The sequence below is a fragment of the Ctenopharyngodon idella genome, chromosome 22 (genome assembly GCF_019924925.1).
Source record: "Ctenopharyngodon idella isolate HZGC_01 chromosome 22, HZGC01, whole genome shotgun sequence".
Lineage (NCBI taxonomy): Eukaryota > Metazoa > Chordata > Actinopteri > Cypriniformes > Xenocyprididae > Ctenopharyngodon > Ctenopharyngodon idella.
This window is the reverse complement of record NC_067241.1, coordinates 11,531,187-11,550,432: the sequence shown is the minus strand read 5'-3', so window position 1 is coordinate 11,550,432 and position 19,246 is coordinate 11,531,187. Positions and strand designations below refer to the sequence as shown.

Genomic DNA, 19,246 nt, shown 5'->3' with positions numbered 1-19,246 from the left:
TTGTTTAACCACATTGGTGACGTAATTATTATGCGCCAGCAACACGGTAAGACCCACTGAAAGTGGAACGCGGGTCAGATTTGACATTTGAAACAGAACATAAAGCAGAATTTGGCTAGAGATTTTACAGATTGGATACAAATATGAGTATACATTTCGGAGGTGACTCAGGATTATAGCTGCATATTTCCTTTTAGGTATGTTTACGAGTGTCGCAGCATCATTTCTTGTGAAATCGAAACCTAAATAGCTGAGTGTTTTCACTTTGTTTATTTCACACTGATGTTTATAAGACTATTAACATCGTACAATACACCAATAAATCCTATTATTTACAGGTATGTGATGGCAAGGACGAAAACCTTAGCTTGATGATTTTCATTATGGCATATTTTAAACCGAAAAAGACAATCGAGACTGTTTTGAGTTATTGAGCAGCTGAAAAATTAAATTTAGCTTCATTTATACACAATAGAAGTAAAGTAATATATGATACGCTTCTTGCGGCTAGTCTGTGTTACATCATTTTTAATAGCACCTGCAGTTTTTCCTTCAATATCAAAATTGAAATGTATAGATTATGACGAATGTAGCATTGTTAATTATTAATGTCACTTTTTAATGTTATAAAGATGTCTTAAATATTCAATGTAGCAAGATACTACAGGCAAAACCATTGTTCTTTATACACTGGCCAACTTTGAGAACTTTTGCTTCCATAACGTTTCTTCTGTCAGACTAGTGGATAGAACATATCCAAAATACATATTTAAGTGTTTATTTTATTACACTTTATCTATGTACGTCTGTAGATTTCAATCACAGTACATAGCTTTAAAGGCTGTTTTCTCAAAATGAGTTTTGTTCTCATTCACTTAGTCAGAAATCTCCACTTCAGTAGAACTTACATTAAACTTTCCAGTTTTATTTATATCTCTGAAGTCTATATTCTTGTTTTTACATGAGAGGTTTGTTCATATATATGTTGCCTAATTTATATATAATATGTATTCCTTAAAACATGGTGACATGTATTGTTTTTCTGGCCGTTGACAGTATTTTATCAATTATGGAGTGATAAAAAAGAGGTATCCAAAATCCCCTCTGTAAACTTTAACTGTAATTGTTAAAATGAAACAAGAATTTTGAACCTGGCTTTATCCAATGTTCAGATTTCCTTTCTGGAAATGAGTGAAAATAATGCCTAATCTGCATATTTAAACATAACATTTCAGAAAGCAATACAGATCAATTGTCTTAATGTACAGTGATTAAAGGGATAGTTCACTCAAAAATGGAAATTCTGTCATCATTTATTTACCCTCAAGTTGTTCCAAACCTGTATGAATTTCTTTCTTCTGCTGAACACAGAAGAAGATATTTTGAAGAATGTCAGAACCCAAACAGTTGATGGACCCCATTGACTTCCATTGTATGGAGAAAAAAAATGCTATGGAAGTCAATGGGGTCCATCAACTGTTTGGGTTCCGACATTCTTCAAAATATCTTCTTTTGTGTTCAGCAGAAGAAAGAAATTCATACAAGTTTGGAACAACTTGAGGGTGATGACAGAATTTTCATTTTTGGGTGAACTATCCCTTTAATCAAATGGGGAAATTGATATAATTATTGATATATATTTTAGTTCAGTTTTTTTACCCTATTCACCTGTGGTGTCTTACCTTAAAAATAAACTAGCGAAGGCAAAAGGTAATTTTAAATGGTAAAAAACGTATACACTTTCAAAAATATACACTTTCTTTTATACATTAATATAAATTTTAGCCTAGAATCTTGAGGCCAGTTGTTCAAAAGTAATCTGATCAGATATCGGCTATCGAATTGGTTCATATTTTGAAAATGGGTTGTTCAAACGGAAAAAGATTCTGAAATCAGATTAGATCACAAAATCCATTCTTTTGATCTGGAGTGTGTTGTTCAAAACTTTTTAGTAAGATTGGGATACGTTTGATCCAAAAAATCTGGATTGTACTGATCCCATCAGAGGGGGTGGATTTCAGGACCTCTGATTTCAGGAACAAAAATGTAATAAAACTAAAACTGGTCAAAAAATACAATATTTTTATCATGTAATATACATACACACATTTTTTATTTTGCTCTTGATTAGTTTAACTGTTAAAGTAATAAATTAGAAGTAGACATTAGGCTACATATTTAGACGTTCAGTAACCTACTGTAAAGTAAAAAAGAGATTTTGGTGCCATAAAATAATTGCCAAACAGCTGTAAATATCAAATCAAAGTATTATATTTAATTCAAAGTCTTTTTTTTTTTTTATTGTTTGTGAACAACATTGGCACAATCATAAGAGATGAATCAGTCAAAAGTTCTTTGTGAGCTAACTCAGTTTCTCGAGTGAATGCTACACAAAACTTTTCTAAGAGAATGCAAAAGCATTGAAATGTTTATTTATTTTTTTCCCCATCTCATATTCTTTCTATCACCATGTCCCTTTAGGGGCTCCGTAGAGCACTAATCCACATTTGGTAATCTGTAATCAGGGTGATCCAATCCAATTTTGCTTTGAAAAACCAGCACAAAAGTAAGATGGATTGCCTGATCCTGGATAGCAAAACACGGGATTTCCAAATCCATATCATTCTGATCCAGATTAAACTTTTTGAACAACTGGCTCTTGATGATTGTTGAATTAAAAAAAAAGCATATGTTATGCATCTCTAGTTTGGGTTTTAATGTAGTGCTGTCATGTTTTTGAATGAGTGCAGGTTCTTGGACCTCCTGAGTTTAAGATGAAGAGAGGGGCACCAGCATCAGATGAGCCTCTGAAGAAGAGGAAGACTGCCCATGAGGACTCCTCTGATGAAGATGAGGAGTCATCTCAAAGAACCACCAGTCAGGGTTAGAGAGGAGTTTCCTTATGGCACTTCACACTTTTGGTTATAGTGTAAGTTTATGTAAGCATGTTTATTTATGTTTATCTCCCAGACTCGAGTCAGAGTGAGTCTCACAGTGATGTTGAGGATCACAAGCCCAGCTTCTCCAGACCTTCTGATTCCCAGAATGCAGAGGGCAGCGATGCCTCTTCCAATTTTTCTATGTATAACACAGTCTCTCAGAAACTCATGGTAAAATCAGCACCTCCTGTCATTTTTTTTAACCATCTTGTGCATATTAACACACATTAAAATGGTGTCTTCCTCTCTTTCCTTCAGGCCAAGATGGGTTTCAGAGAAGGTGAGGGTTTGGGAAAGTATGGTCAAGGACGGAAAGAGATCGTAGAAGCATCGACCCAGCGTGGGAGGCGGGGTTTGGGTCTGACCCTGAAGGGCTTCCAGGGTGACCTCAATGTAGACTGGCAGGATGAGCCGGAGGTACGGCATCATTGTTTCTTTAAATATAAGAACAGAGACACAGACTTTAGTTGTCCAGGACCATTATTTCTCCCTCACTTTACATCTTTTCTCTCAGCCAACTGCTATAGAACAAGTCTCGTGGTTTCCAGAAGGTTCTCCAGAGATTCCAGATTCAGACGAGCTGAAGGATTGGATGGCTGTGGGACAGGTATTACAGCACATATTACCTGATGATCTGTAATGATTAGTTTAAGATCAAATGCTCATTCTTTTACTTTCCATGGTAAGAATGATTAAAGGGTCCTATTATGCTCATTTACACATTCATAATTTTGTTTATGGGGTCTACTAGGTGCAGTCATGGCCTAATGATTAGAGAGTCAGACTGGTAACCCGAAGGTTGCGGGTTCGATTCTCTTTACCGGCAGGAAATGACTGAGGTGCCCCTGAGCAAGGCACCTAACCCCCATTCGCTCCCCGGGCGCCACAGCACAAAATGGCTGCTCACTGCTCCGGGTGTGTATGTCCACGGTTTGCAGTGTGTGTGTTCACTACTCACTGCTCCTAAAGCCCGGAACACACCAAGCCGACGGTCGGCCGTCAGGCAGTTTTTGTTCATTGGCCTAAGTTTTCTCAGTGTGTTCCGCACCGTCGGCTGAAGTTGGTCCTCGTCAGCTTTTTTTCGGCCGATTCGACATTCGTTGAATCGGCGTCGGAGCTCGTTGGTCAGTCGGGCCATTTGATCATTCTGATTGGCTGTTCAGCTACTGGCACCTGCTGGTACGGAAAGGCATTTCTTCTTATGCAGGCGCAGAACGGACGTGCTACTTGGCCGTCGGGTGTCAAGCGTCGGTTTGGTGTGTCAGGGCAACTTTGGACCCAGATGCTGCCGACGTGAGTCAACCCCGCAGTCTGCTTTCGTTGCCACTATTTCGTCGGCGTCGGCTTGGTGTGTTCCTGGCTTAATGTGTTCCGGGCTTAATGTGCGCACTGACAAATTCAGAGTATGGGTTACCATACTTGGCCTTCACATGTCACTTTCACTACTAGAATACGTTTACATCATTTCATATTAAAAAAAAACTCATTATTTTTCTAATAATTTACATTGTTGCAGCACCTGTTTTTACCCTCTGTTTTAGTTTGGGTTTCTTTTAAACCCACCTTCCGAAAAGCACAGTCTGCTCTCATTGGTCAGCCGGGCCAAGTCTGATTGGTTTTGATTGAAGTTTTGATTGGTCTGCCTGGAAATGTAACACCCCTTACCATAAATGGTGAGTATCAGCTCCAGAGGCTTCATGAGGAGCTGTAAACACTACTGTTAACTACTTTAACTCTGGCGCCAGTTTTGCCGTATCTGTTCCAGCCTGAATCCGATAATGACAGTCAAGAAGGACAAGCTGATCAACCCAGACCAACCCTTCGCATGACTTGTGCAGGGGTGAAAAAAAAACAGCATCTCTTGGACTTGGTGACAACACACTACTAACGCAACTCAACCAGGCCTTGACCCCCCCTTTGTGTATGCCTTGGGTGGGAATTATTTAAATGAGGAATATTATGATGTGTGTGTTCCTGGAAGAAAACTCAAGACTGCAATGGAGGCATTTCAGGGAGAAAAAGCGCTTACTGATATAGAGAATAACTCCCTTTGAAGCAACTTTGCAGACATTTTTCATGCTCAGACAGCAACATTACACACTAGAGAAGAAATTAAAAAAATGTAAGAAAAGCATAATAGGACCCCTTTAATCATCATCATCTGACTGAAGATTTTGTTGCTCGGCTTTTTGTTGTTTCTTGTTCTCATGGGTCAGCTGTGTACATGTTTTATAATCATAAACTTTACTAATAAACATCTGCATCTCATAATTCTCACCAGCTGCAGTTGACATGAAAATGCATAACATGCTGTTCTTCATTTAAACATTTTTCTAATTCTTGCGTAATTATCATAAGCTGGATTTTCATCCAGATGTTTCCTATTTTTGAAGCTCATTTTCATCTTCATTTTCATGTGGATTTTGACTCCAGTCAGCCTTGTGCATAAATGCTCGTTTTATGTGAGCTTATGCGCATATTAAACACTTCCGTTCAGGTTTTCTGTTCAGTGAAAATTAAAAATTTGCATTAAAGTAGTTGGATAGACACCCACTGATTCATGCTGTATTTAGATTTAATTAAATATTTAAACTTTTTTTTTTTTAAATTCACTTGTCACATTACAGGATTGTTTAAGTGAACTGCGAAAAAAGGGACAATTAAAAAATGGTGAAAAAAGAAATGTGATGAGTTACAACATCTAAAATGTTCACTTTCCCTTATACATTCATATAAATTCTCTTGTTTAATACCATTTTAAAGTTATGGTCTGTAAGGTTTTTTAATGCTTTTGCAAAAAGTCTCTAATGCTCACCAAGGCTGCATTTTTCTATCTGAATACATTTTAAAATGTAATTTATTCCTGTGATCAAAGCTGAATCTTCAGTATCATTACTCCAGTCTTCAGTGTCACATGATCCTTCAGAAATCATTCTAATATGATGATTTGCAGCTCAATAAACATGTATTATTATTATTATTATTATAAATGTTAAAAACAGTTGTGCTGCTTCATATTTTTGTGGAAACAGTGATACTTTTTTCAGGAGTCTTTGATGAATAGAAAGTTTTAAAGAACAATATTTATTTGAATTTTTTTTTTAGCATTATAAATGTCTTTACTGTCACTTTTGATCAATTTAATGTTTCCTTGATGAGTAAATGTATTAATTTCCCTAAAAATATCTTGCTGACTCAAAAATTTTGAGAGTAGTGTACATTCATATAAAAAAATAAAGTTTATTGAAATGTTATTTGTCAGCTTCTTATGTATATATGCATACCTATACTTATATATACCAATGCTTATTTTCATAGAGAAAATTAAAAATTGATGATGAAACTGAATTTTGCTCTGGGAATCTACTGCATCTCCTTCTCCGCTGCAAAGTGAGTGTTTCAAACATTTCTTATTAGTGATATTTTAAAATGATTTGTTATACTTTGACATACATTGTGCTCTATGTCTTATAATAATGTAACAACTCTTTTTATTTGTAATTCTTTTCAGTCTGTGTTTGATGACTTGGAGGGTGAGGAGATGAGGCGAGCACGTACTCGATCGAACCCTTATGAAACTATCCGAGGAGCTTTCTTTCTAAACAGGTGGGTGGTGTCTCCACATGCATACACAATAGAAGCATATCTTTCTCTAAATTTCTGTTTTCTCTTCAGAGCTGCTATGAAGATGGCAAACATGGATCATGTTTTTGACTATATGTTCACTAACCCAAAGGATTCGCAAGGGGTAAAACCACAATTACGCAATCTATGGCATCAGGCACTGAAATATGTGCTGTAATTACATTTCTGAATTGTATGTCTGTGTGTAGAAGCCCCAGACGCGTGATAAGGAGGGTGAGTTGCTGTATTTTGGAGATGTATGTGCGGGTCCGGGAGGATTCTCAGAGTATGTGTTGTGGCGACGGCGCTGGCATGCGAAAGGTTTTGGGATGACGCTTAAAGGAGCCAACGATTTTAAACTGGAAGATTTCTTTGCTGCTCCCAGCGAGCTCTTTGAGGCCTATTACGGTATGTTGCCTGAGTTTTAACCATTTAAACATGAATAAAAAAACAAGAATCCAACATTTTTACTGTTTAGCTAAAGATTAATATACAAACATTAAAGTGCCCCTATTGCGCTATTTTGAAAGTTCTTAATTTTGTTTTGGAGTTGTCCTACAATAAGTTTACATGCATCCAAGATCAAAAAACACTTTCTCATAATATACATTGCAGCCTCACCTCTTTTCTCAGTGTCTGAAACGGTTCAATGAAGGATTCAGTCTCTCTAAACTCCTTGCCTAGAGCCTGCTCTGCTCTGATTGGTCAGATGGACCAGTCTGTTGTGATTGGTCTACTGCTTACAACTCATTTCGGAAACGAAACACCCATTACCATATCTGATTTCAGCTCGGGAGGCTTCCTCAGCACTTGTACACACAGTAGGGCTGATTAATTGAAAATAAACCGCAAATGATTTGGCAATTGGCTTTTTTTATTTTTTGTTTTTTATGCACAGCTTTTCAGTGAAGTACTGCTAAATGCTGCTCCATCTGAAAGCTAGAGGACACTCATGCAAAAACTCCAAATATGCCCCGCAAAAGAAAGTAGTTCCAGAAAATGCCTGTGGGCATCACAATATCACTGTAGCTGATTAAACAGATGATTGAACTGCTTTGATTGATTAAACATTACTAATAAACACATGACTACGACAATATATGGTTTATCTGAATTCTTCAAGCATTCTCGGGTATTTTTATAATGATAAAGTATTTTTATAATGCAATGCTAATCGACAGCCTTTATCACTGTATATAGAATACTATGATATAATATTTTATGCCTTTTTCTGTGTAAGAAGCCACATGATCTCACAGAAGGATGTTTTCAAACACTCAACTGATGTTATAAAGTGAGTTTGGAATAAAAATGCTATTAAATGTTGTCTTTTGTTGGACAAGAGGTTCATAAATGCTTCTTATGTTTGGAAAGATGTTTGACGCGTGTTGCTTTTTCAAATGCACATTATAAGCGACTCAAACTCGCAGTGCTTTCAGATGGAGTAGCATTTACTACTGATCACAGAACCGTTTAAGTGCGATTTCTGGTTAATTGTGAGTAATCGTTCAGCTCTAACACATAGTGATATGAACAGTAACGATGGCGTTGGTTTTACCGTATCAATTCGAATCTGAGTCCTCATTCTTTTGAAGTGCAAGCAAAGTGGATTTGCTTTCACAGTGCAGAAAACAGCATCTTCTTGACATGTTGGCAACACAAAATAAACTCTTCCGGGCCTCAGCTACAACTACAGTGTTTGAGTGCGGGTCAAAGTAGAGTATGTTCATGGGCAGCCAACTGAAAACTATAGGTGGGCAATATCCAGATTTGTTACAAACCTACATAGGTTAAAGGGGGGGTATCACAATCTGCCAATCTCATGTTAATCTTGAGTACCTATAGAGTAGTATAGCATCCTTCATATCTCCAAAAAGTCTTTAGTTTTATCATATTTATAAAAGATACATATGCTGTACCATGTCTTTCCGAAAACAGCCGAGCGCCTGGAGGCGTGCCGTGTGAGCGGAGCTAAAGAGTGACGAGCACACGCAGCTTTTGCGTAGCGATCGTTTGCAAGCTATCAATGGTCAGCTAAAGAAATGTATTTAAACACACACAATACACCATCGCGTTATCCATGGATAACTTTTGAATCACTATAATGAATATAGCGTATAGTGAATGATGAATAATGAATTTATGAATTCACTACGTTTGTGTTGTTTACATTATATGCACTTAGGCACCTATTGCTAACAAAACAGACATTTGAAGCAGTTTTACTCACCACCTGCGGTTCCGACTCATGACCGGGATCATTACTGCTGTGACTCCATCATACGTCCAACTTGTGTTTTGAAACTTTGGCCATGTTTAGCATGAGAATCCAACTCTTTAACAGTGTAAATAAGTCAGAAAATATGAAATAGCATTATACCCCCCCTTTAATGTAGGAAGTAAGACCGTAATTACTGATGACTCGTTTCAGGCAGTTCAGAATCGTTCTTTATTTTGGGAGACAGTAACTCCATTTGTCATGCACTTTGATCTTTGAAACTTTGCAGACGTTTTACATTCACATACAAACAGCTATATTACACACTACATGAAAGATAATATCTGAAAAAGCATAATAGGGGCACTTTAATGTAATACCTAAATGTTTAAATACCTAAATCAAATTGTTAGGAATTTATTTTTAACGTCTCATTACCGTTGTTTCAGGTGAGGGTGGGATTGATGGCGATGGTGACATCACGAGACCGGAGAACATCAGTGCATTTCGTAACTTCGTCCTAGACAGCACTGAGGGGCGAGGCCTGCACTTCTTAATGGCAGATGGGGTAAGACATGCTCTTCTGTGATTGGTTTAAAGGTAAATGTTGTTGATTGGTCGATATATTCTGATGGTGTGTTGCTCATCAGGGTTTTTCTGTGGAGGGCCAAGAGAACATTCAGGAGATTCTGAGCAAACAGCTCCTCCTATGTCAGTTCCTCACTGCCATGTCTGTCGTCAGACCAGGTATTGTGTGCGTTTTTGTTTGTGTGCATATAAATAAAGTGCCTATTAAAAGTATTCACTCCTTTTACTCTGACTTTTTTTCACTCCTGAGAAAAAAAGTCAGAATTGCGTGATATAAACTTGAAATTGCGAGTTATAAAGTCAGAATGGCGTGATATAAACTCGCAATTGACTTTATAACTCACAATTATGACTTTATATCACGCAATGGTGGGAAAAAAAGTCAGAATTGCGAGATGAAAAAGTCGCAATTACCTTTTTTATTTTTTTTATTCAGTGGTGGAAACAAGCTTCCATAGTAAATAGATGTGAATGTTAATGGATAATTAAAATTGGATTGTTACCATTTGAGATTAGAAGTTTTATTCCATAGATGCTTGAATGGAGCCACTGTTCTTTTGTCTTTTAGTGTATGATTTGGGCCATTTTCCTATTGGAAGATGAATTGTCTTCCTGGTTAAAGTGCTCTTGAGAAATCCTTGTTTTTCTCAAGGATGTTTTTTTGTTTTGCTCAATCAATTTTTCCTTCCTCTTTCATGAGTTTTCATACCCCTGATGTAGAAAAGTATCATTAAAGCCTGATCACTTTTTACTAGGGACGGTTGACATCAGTAGTGCATCTTCCATCTTTGTCATGGAGCATTGTGTCTTCTTTTGGATTACCAAAAGTCTCATGGTTTTCTTCAGTCCCAGACATTCAGTTTTGGAGGACAGCCAGTTCTTTAACAGCAGTTCCAAATGATCCCATTTCTTTAATAATGTCTTTTTCTAGGCTTTGAAGATTATTTAATGACTCTTGTTCTTGCCTTGATATTATTATACAGTCTTGTCTCAGATCTGTTTGGTTTTATCTTGGGATGCGCCCAGACACAAGTCTATTTATTCTGAAATCCTGTAATTAGGAAGGTAATTATGTGTCTGAGAAAAGAGCTAATTTTAGGTGTATCAAATCAACGGGAATATGTTTTACAGTTACAGCATTGAAGAGACATATTTTAAAAGTCTTTTTAAATCCACTATACTTTTAGTCAAGATTTTGTGCACCACAACATTTGTAATTTAGTTTTACATTAACATTTTGTTTCTCTTTCAATTAAACAGGCTGTTTTTGTTACTGTACCTTTAAGGTTATGTAAATGACCTCTTTTATGATTGGTTGTTTTCCATTACATGGACCATTTAAGTTATGGAAATTATTTAAACACTTTTTAAACAGAAATTATTTGTTTTACAGGAGGCCATTTTGTTTGTAAGACATTTGACCTGTTCACACCGTTCAGCGTGGGCTTGATTTATCTGCTGTACCTCTGCTTCGAGAGGATCTCGCTCTTCAAACCTGTCACCAGCCGACCTGCCAATTCAGAGAGGTGTGTGTTCATTCTCCATGACTTACTGTGGAAGAGTGAGAGAAAGACCTTAGAGGATGTGAAGGAGCTGCTGGCAGTCAGTATTATAACTTGTATATATGGGTGTCTCTGTTCAGCTTATCAATATATGCTTTTTTTCCCCAAAGGTTAGGCGGGGTTAGGGGTAGGTCATTCGTATGAATTCATACGAATCTGGCAACTTGTAAAATACGTACAATTTAGCAAAAAATATACGAATTCGTACGAGTGAGTTCGTACAAATTCATACGAATTAGCCACCTCGTAAAATAGGTACGAATTGCCATGATATCGGGTTGCTTATTCTCACCAAGGCTGTATTTATTTGATTAAAAATACAGTAAAAATAGTATTGTGAAATATTATTACAATTTAAAATAACTGTTTTGTATTTTAATATATACACTGTTATTATCAGTCTTTAAAACGGCAAAGTTTTTGCTGCTTAATATTTTTGTGGAAACTGATACTTTTGTCAGGATTCTTTGATGAAATGGTAGTCTCTTATTTGAAATTGAAATCTTTTGTGACATTATAAATGTCTTTAATGTCACTTTTGATCGATTTAATGCAATATTGCTGAATAAAAGTGTTATTTTCTTGTTCTTACTTACCCCAAACTTTTGAACTTTGAAATTTATGTCACAGTTTCCACAAATATATTAAGCAGCAAAAACTGTTTTCAACATTGATATTAATCTAATCAGCATATCAGAATGAAGGATCATGTGACACTGAAGACTGGAGTAATGATGCTATATATATTTAGCTTTGCATCACAGGAATAATTTACATTTTAAAACATATATTAAAAAAGAAAACTGTTAAATGTTATCTTAATTGTTCCAGATTTTATATTTTTATATTTATATATATATATATATATATATACAGTTGTGGTCAGAATTATTGGCACCCTTGGTAAATATGATTAAAGATGACTAAAAATAGATCTGCATTGTTTATCCTTTTGATCTTTAATTTATTTTTATAGTCATCTTTGATCATATTTATCAGGAGTGCCAATAATTCTGATATATATATATATATATATATAATATACATTTATATTTATTTATTTATTTTTGACACTGTTAAAAAGGAAAAAAGGTGTTTTTCCTTTTTCACTCATATCACATAGGCCCTGCTGGCTATTGGTTAATAGCCAAATAGCTGTTTAATCATTGTATTAGGCTAGGTATCCTTTCTAAAAGCTTGCCAATAGTTAATGCAATAATTTAATGCTGGTTTGCATAATTTATCTGTAGTTCTTACAGTTGTCTCTGAATAATAAGATGGCATAGGGTGAAGGATTTCAAAAAAAAAAAAAAAAAATGATTTTTATTGTTGTCCTCATGCAGATATGTGGTGTGCAAGGGTTTAAAGCCTGGCACTGATACTGTCAGAGAATACATGTTCACCATCAACCTGAAACTGAATCAATTCAGACACTCAGACAGAGACGTTACTGAAGTCGTCCCTCTGGACATCATTAAAGGAGACACTGACTTCTTCCAATTCATGATCAACTCCAATGAAAGGTATCGTCATCACATTCTGACCCTATTTTTTCCCTCTTTTTGTCTCTGGCTCTCTCACATTCATTCATGCTTAGGTTTGTTTATTGAACTCTGATCCCTTTTCTTGCAGCCATTGTGCGGTACAGATCAAAGCGCTGGCTAAAATCCACGCGTACGTCAGAGATACGTGAGTCACACATTCTTCCTCTGGTGTGTTTCAGAGCATTCATTTCAAACTCGCTTTTATTTGTATGTGCGCACATGTCTGCGTCTGCGTAAGCGTTATTGACAACGCTGTGTGTCTCTCTAGGACACTGTTTGAGGGCAGGCAAGCAGACATCCGCAAAGAATGTCTCAAACTGTGGGGGGTGAGTCCAAAACACTGTATAGATTAACCTCACTCACTAAAAACTTTACAGTGGACTTAAATTTAGTTTAGGGCTTTTGTGGTGATGTCTGAAAGATTTCAAAGAACATTGTTTTGCATAGGTATCTGTAAGGACAAGCTGATGATGTTGATTTAAATGATTGTGACCTTGAACGTCTTCATCTTTGTGCAGATTCCTGATAAAGCCAGAGTCACTCCTCCATCGTCAGATCCGAAAACAAAGTTCTATGAGCTCATGAAGGTAAGGGTGTGTGTGAGCTTTGAGAAGTTAGCTGGGAATGTAGCAATGCTCTGTGCTTATGGATGTGATGTTTCAGAAAAGAAAAGCTAAGTGGGTGAATCACACAAAGCCTATAATAACAGGGTCATAGTTCACCCCAAATAAAAGGGAAAAAAGAAAAGAAATTATATTCTGTTAGTCTTTTCTTTGTCTGTCTTGGGGTTAGGTTTTTTTTTTTTTTTTTTTTAACCATTTAAATGTTTTCATATTGTGACATTTTCAGTTTTACATTTAAGCACATCCCCTCCCAGTTGCATTCATTTTTATAACTGTAATGTGATATATTATTGATATATTGTTCTATTATTATTCTATTATATTATATCTATTCTAATGTTTTCAATTAGGTAAAACTAAAAAATAACTTATCCAGAATATTCATTAATTTTACAATTTTACAGTTAAGCACATCCCCTCCCAGTTATATGCATTTTTAAAACTGTAATGTGTTATTTTATTGATGTATTATTTAAATTGTGAAGTATTTATGCATCATAGTCTTTATTGTATTGATTTAATTATGCTAATGTTAATTATGCTGGTAGTGAGATTATTATATTTCAGTAATATTTTCAATAAAAAAATAAAAATAACATATCCAGATTATTCATTAATGGTAATTTTTGGGGGAAATGTGCACATATATATATATATGTTTTTTTTTAACATTATTTATTTTTGTCATTGTGAGATTTAATAGTATTTTTAAAATGCACTATATATGTTATGCACAAAGAAATGTATTTATTTTAGTTATGTTTTGAATAATTTATTATTTTTTTTAAATAATATTGTTTTGTTATTGTTATTAATCCTTGTGAGGACATAAAGTCCTGTTTAGTACTATTTTTAAAATACAGTTTACATTTTATATAAATAAAAACATTTAACTTATCTTTCTGCTTATTGCCTTTTTATCTCAGGGCTCAGACATGGACAGTTTTAATTCCAGACCAACTGCACTGAACTCAGGAAATCTGGACAAACTACAACACGTACTGGACTACAGGTGCATCGTGGGAGGAGGAGAACAACTCTTTCTCCTGGGACTTGGGGTAAGGAGTATATCTTTGTATGTGATAGTATTTATATAATTTAAGCTATATTTATATTGTTTTAGACATATATGTGACCCTGGACCACAAAACCAGTCATAAGTCGCACGGGAATATTTGTAGCAATAGCCAAAAATACATTGTATGGGTCAAAGTTATCGATTTTTTCATTAGGATATTAAGTAAAGATCATGTTCCATGAACATATTTTGTAAATTTCCTACTGTAAATATATCTAAAATGTATTTTCGTGAGTGGATATGCATTGCTAAGGACTTCATTTGGACAACTTTAAAGGCGATTTTCTCAATATTTTGATTTTTTTGCACTCAGATTCCAGATTTTCAAATAGTCGTATCTCGGCCTAAACATTGTCCTATCCTGACAAACTATACATCAATGGAAAGCTTATTTATTCAACTTTCATATTCAGCTTTTCAATCTCAATTTCAAAAAATTTACCCTTGTGACTGGTTTTGTGGTCCAGGGTCACATATATACTTATTGTGTAACGTTTGTGTATGCAGAGATCTCAGATCTACACGTGGGATGGCAAAGCCCCGTTACGCTGGAAGAAGCTAGAGAACTTCAAACTGGAGCTGCCCAGAGAGACATTACTGAGTGTAGAGATCGTCCAGGAGCTGAAGGGAGAGGTGAACAGAGAGAATTTGTATAATTATAAGTGAGAGTAGAGAGAACAGTGGTGAATAACAGCTTTAGTGTAAGGGCAATTATGTCATTCCAGTAAAATAATGACGTGCATATTTTGTAAGAAGTTATATATGGAGTTGTTGTATATGTTCTTACAGGGAAAAGCCCAGCGAAGGATCAACGCTGTGCACATTCTCGATGCTCTTGTTCTCAACGGCACTGACGTCAGAGATCAGCACTTCAACCAGAGGTCTTTTGCAGAGCCTATTTCCAAATTATTCCACATAGAAATCTTTTTTTTCTCTTATATTACACTAAATACAAAATAAAAATGTATTTTATTAGTTATTTTATTATAGTTCCTGACATGTAAACAGTATTGCTGTTCTTTGCTGTATTGATTTAAAAACATTGCTATAATTCAGCATTATTTAAAGTAAATGTTCAGCAATTTTTGTATGTGTTGATCACTAACATTCAGTTATTATATTCTTGTAATATGTTTAATATATTATTAGCATTATATTGCTCATTGGCTATCCTGTCTTCTAGATATTCAATTCAAGTTTATTTGTATAGCGCTTTTCATAATACATTGTTTCAAAGCAGCTTTATAGAAATTGCTGCTTCAAAATATGATTGACAACCCAATATCAGTAGCCCATGATCACAAATCAGCTTTAATTGCTGTTGATTAGGGTTTATTATGATCTAAATGCAAACCTGACTGATATTCTGTTTCTAAAATGTAAGAAAACAAAACAAATCTTGTTTTTGGTGCAGAATCCAGATGGCCGAGAAATTTGTGAAAGCTGTGTCCAAACCCAGCAGGCCAGACATGAACCCGATCCGGTAATATTCCTTTCTCTTTGCGGTTGTTCTAATTGCCATGTCAGTGACAGCCGTGGGGGCCAGGAAGTCCTATGAAAACCGGAGGGTGCAGTATGTAAAATTAATGAAGATACTGTGTTTTACTAGAGCCTAGACAGGATCTTTCATGTTTAGGATGATATTGCAAATTAGTATGCTTGCTGTTTCAGCCTCATTCATTCACTCTCTCTCTTTCATTTATTAGAGTGAAGGAAGTCTATAGGCTAGAGGAGATGGAGAAGATCTTTGTGAGGTGTGTTCCAGCACATCAATCACATACATGTAGATTTATGCATATATCATTTGAAAAAATCAGCATGTATATGTAATGTTTCATTTCATTTTATTTTTCCTTCAGGTTGGAAATGAAGGTAACCAAGAGCTCGGGAGGGATGCCAAGACTCTCGTACACAGGCAGAGATGATCGTCACTTCCTTCCCAATGGCCTTTACATCATCAAAACTGTTAACGGTGAGAGAGAGGATAATATTAGTGGAGTGCCTTGTTAAAGATGAATTTGACATTATTTTTTTTCCCTCTCTTTGTCTTTTTGACAGACCCATGGACAATGGCATTCAGCAAAAATTCTAAAAGAAAGTTTTTCTACAATAAGCAGACCAAAGAATCGACTTATGCACTGCCGCCCGGTTCTGTGGCACCTTTCCAGTAAGTATTGAAGTGTATGAAGTAATCCTGCTTAACTGGCACTACACTGGCACCCGGTTTGGGATTGAAGCCCTCAACAGAAAAAAATTCCATTACAAAGTCTGAATTTTCATGAGGATTTTGCACAAATATTTCTGGCCTTTATGTAGCATCTGACCTTCAAAGAAAGGAGCTTCTCTCTAAACCCTCAATATCCTTTTTAATGCCTTTTGTATTCGTGTTGCATTTTTCTTATATACTGTTTAATTGCTTATTGCTCTTCAGTTTGATTAAAGGAATGTTCCGGGTTCAGTTTTCAGTTCAGTTTTGAAATTGAGTATAACTTATAACAAGTTTGGTTAGTGATTTTATCACACTAGTCTTATGCAAAATCTTGCACAATAGGTTTCCGTTGTAAGAGCATTACTGTAAACAGTTTTTTCTTGTCGAAATTCTATGTTAATTCTCTGACATTACAGATGCAGTCAATAGAGCTTAACAATTCGTTTAATATTTAATGATAATATTTAAATAATTAATGTTTAATTGAGTGCATACACTACTGTTCAAAAGTTTGGGATTGTAATAATGGTAACACTTTGCAGTAAGGTCTCATTTATTAATATTATTTAATACATTAACTAACAATGAACAATACATTTGTTACAGTATTTATTCTTTGTAGGTTAATAAAAATCCAGCTGTTCATTGTTTGTTCATGTTAGTTCACAACTAATGTAAACAAATACAACAATTGATTTTAATAATATATTAGTAAATGTTGAAATTAACATTAAGATTAATAAATGCTGTAGAAGTGTTGTCAATTCTTAGTTAATGTTACTGTAATATTTTTTTAATGTTTTTGAATAAAGTCTCAAGGCTGCATTTATTTGATCAAAAATACTGTACAAGTAGTAATATTGTGAAATCATTCTAATATGCTGATTTACTGCTCAAAAAGCTTTTATTATTATGTTGAAAACTATTATTTTTGTGGAAACCATGATGCTTTTTATTTTTCAGGATTCTTTGATAAATAAAGTTCAAAAGCACAGCTTTTATTTGAAAATAAAATTCAAAGTTTTTACTTTCACTTCTAATCAATTTAATGCATCCTTGCTGAATAAAAGTATTACTTTCTTGAAAAGAAAGAAAAAGAAAAATCTTATTGTCCCCAAACTTTTGAACGGGAGTGTAATATAGAAGTTTCTCATTCATAAACACCTGTATGCCTTCTTATTTTTCGTTTGTTTCTTTCTGTTCTGTTTCAGTGCATGTCATAAAGACAGGCTATTTTGGGCTTGGGAGGAAGGCGTCCGAGTTCACGACTCCCAGACGCGGGTCAACCCCGACAAACTGTCTAAAGACGACGTTCTCTCCTTCATCCATCAACACTGTCAACAATAAAAACACGTACACGTCACAGTCACACTGTCATGACACACTAAAGGGACATAGCATAGGCTGTACATTCTCCTTGCCACCAGGGGGCACTGTAGCTTTCACAAGAGTCCGCTGAGAAACCTTCAAACTCAGTTTCTTCACACTTCAAGGCTCTCTCGATAACAGCCCCTCTGAGTTAGACGACAGGGCGTCTTGGTGCTCAGTGGTGTGTATCTGTGTGTGTCCATTATCTTCAGAGGAGAAACTTAGATGCTTTTTCCTTGTCCACATGTTTTTCTCTCGAACTTCAAAACCTGCTTCCTGAACATGAATTATTCCTCCACTAATCGGTCAGATGTGTAGCTACAGATTCTATTGATTAAGTGCAAACCAGAAGATAACCATGTAAAACAGCATGAAGGCTCTACTGTGTGCATGTGTTGGACTGTGGCCTTGTTTTCCTAATTTTGATTTAGTTTTTTCTGTGTTTAAAAAGATTAGACTGGCTATTACTTGCCATTTCTGGTGGATTTGGAAGAGCATTTCAATTTTAAGCCTGTTTGTGATCATGATTACATTAAACTACTAAGGAAGTTTATTCCTTAAGTAATATTGGTCTGCATCATTATTAAGTCTCGATTAGGTTTAAAGTCATGATGAAACTGAAGATTATCAAAGTGTTGAAATGGCTTATTTGAAGAAAAGGGCTTTTCATCGATTGATGATTGGATTTTGTTTGATTGGACTAATGAATATTGGGTTCTTTCTCAATTTTGTTTAAAGTCGCAATGAAATGGAAGATTTTTCTTCTGTATTGTGATGTACATCAGTGTAACGGCTTATCGAAAATACAAATGTAGGGCAAAGACTTGCTTCTTTTCATTGATTGGATTTTGAGATGTAGGTGTTACACTCTGAAGAAGAGGCAGATGAACGTGTAATATATCACAGTTGTATTTGATTAAAGGGGTGGTTGATTATGATTTCACTTTTTTAACTTTAGTTAGTGTGTAATGTTGCTGTTTGAGAATAAACAACATCTGCAAAGTTCAAAGCAAAGGGAGATATTTTCTTTTACAGAAATCGCTTTTTAAGGACTACAACAAATGGCTGGTAGGGACTACAACAAGCTTCTTCCCGGGTTGGTGACATCACAAACCCCAAAATTTACATAAACCCTGCCCATGGGAACACACAACAAAAGGTGGTGAGGCCATGTTGGGCTGCTTTAAAGAAGAGGAAGAGTTGTTGTAGTTACCATGCCGTCATTTTACGCTGGACTGCTTCACAAACGAGGGTCAATTCAACGCTGGATTTGCACAAAAGATTAACATGCTAGTCGATGTGTTGAATCAGCTCCACAGCAACTACATAAATGTATCCACTAACCATTCAGAAATGTCCAATTGCATTCTAAAAGTTGTAACTTCTTCCTGAGTCTCTCCATCAGTGTCCGACTCCGATTTGAACACCAGAGTTACTGACAATCGTCATTTTGGCTGCGTGAGATTCTCCAGCTTTGTTGTTGTTGAGCAACC

General features: G+C 35.6%; 1 protein-coding gene across 2 annotated transcripts; it reads left to right on the top strand.

The window, feature by feature from the left end:
- The first annotated feature begins 26 nt into the window (after positions 1–26).
- On the top strand, positions 27–18,318 carry cmtr1 (cap methyltransferase 1). 2 transcript variants are annotated; one of them, XM_051881076.1, is made up of 24 exons: positions 27–46; positions 2,751–2,883; positions 2,971–3,110; positions 3,198–3,356; positions 3,454–3,546; positions 6,258–6,329; positions 6,451–6,545; positions 6,615–6,687; positions 6,773–6,971; positions 9,231–9,349; positions 9,432–9,528; positions 10,763–10,895; positions 12,275–12,454; positions 12,564–12,620; positions 12,744–12,801; positions 12,994–13,062; positions 14,025–14,156; positions 14,684–14,809; positions 14,966–15,057; positions 15,591–15,659; positions 15,883–15,930; positions 16,036–16,148; positions 16,235–16,343; positions 17,597–18,318. In XM_051881076.1, exons 2-24 carry the CDS (start codon positions 2,775–2,777, stop codon positions 17,730–17,732), a joined length of 2,478 nt encoding a protein of 825 aa, XP_051737036.1. In that variant the 5' UTR covers positions 27–46; positions 2,751–2,774; the 3' UTR covers positions 17,733–18,318. The 2 variants fall into 2 exon arrangements, with proteins under 2 accessions (XP_051737036.1, XP_051737035.1); XM_051881075.1 differs by having other exon boundaries at positions 33–197.
- The last annotated feature ends 928 nt before the right edge of the window (positions 18,319–19,246 follow it).

Excerpts from the sequence above, each read along its gene's own strand:
- cmtr1 (XM_051881076.1), top strand. The coding sequence starts at position 2,775 with ATGAAGAGAGGGGCACCAGCATCAGATGAGCCTCTGAAGAAGAGGAAG. Across the intron at positions 6,330-6,450 it reads ATCTCCTTCTCCGCTGCAAA|TCTGTGTTTGATGACTTGGA; the intron begins GTGAGTGTTTCA and ends AATTCTTTTCAG. Across the intron at positions 9,350-9,431 it reads ACTTCTTAATGGCAGATGGG|GGTTTTTCTGTGGAGGGCCA; the intron begins GTAAGACATGCT and ends GTTGCTCATCAG.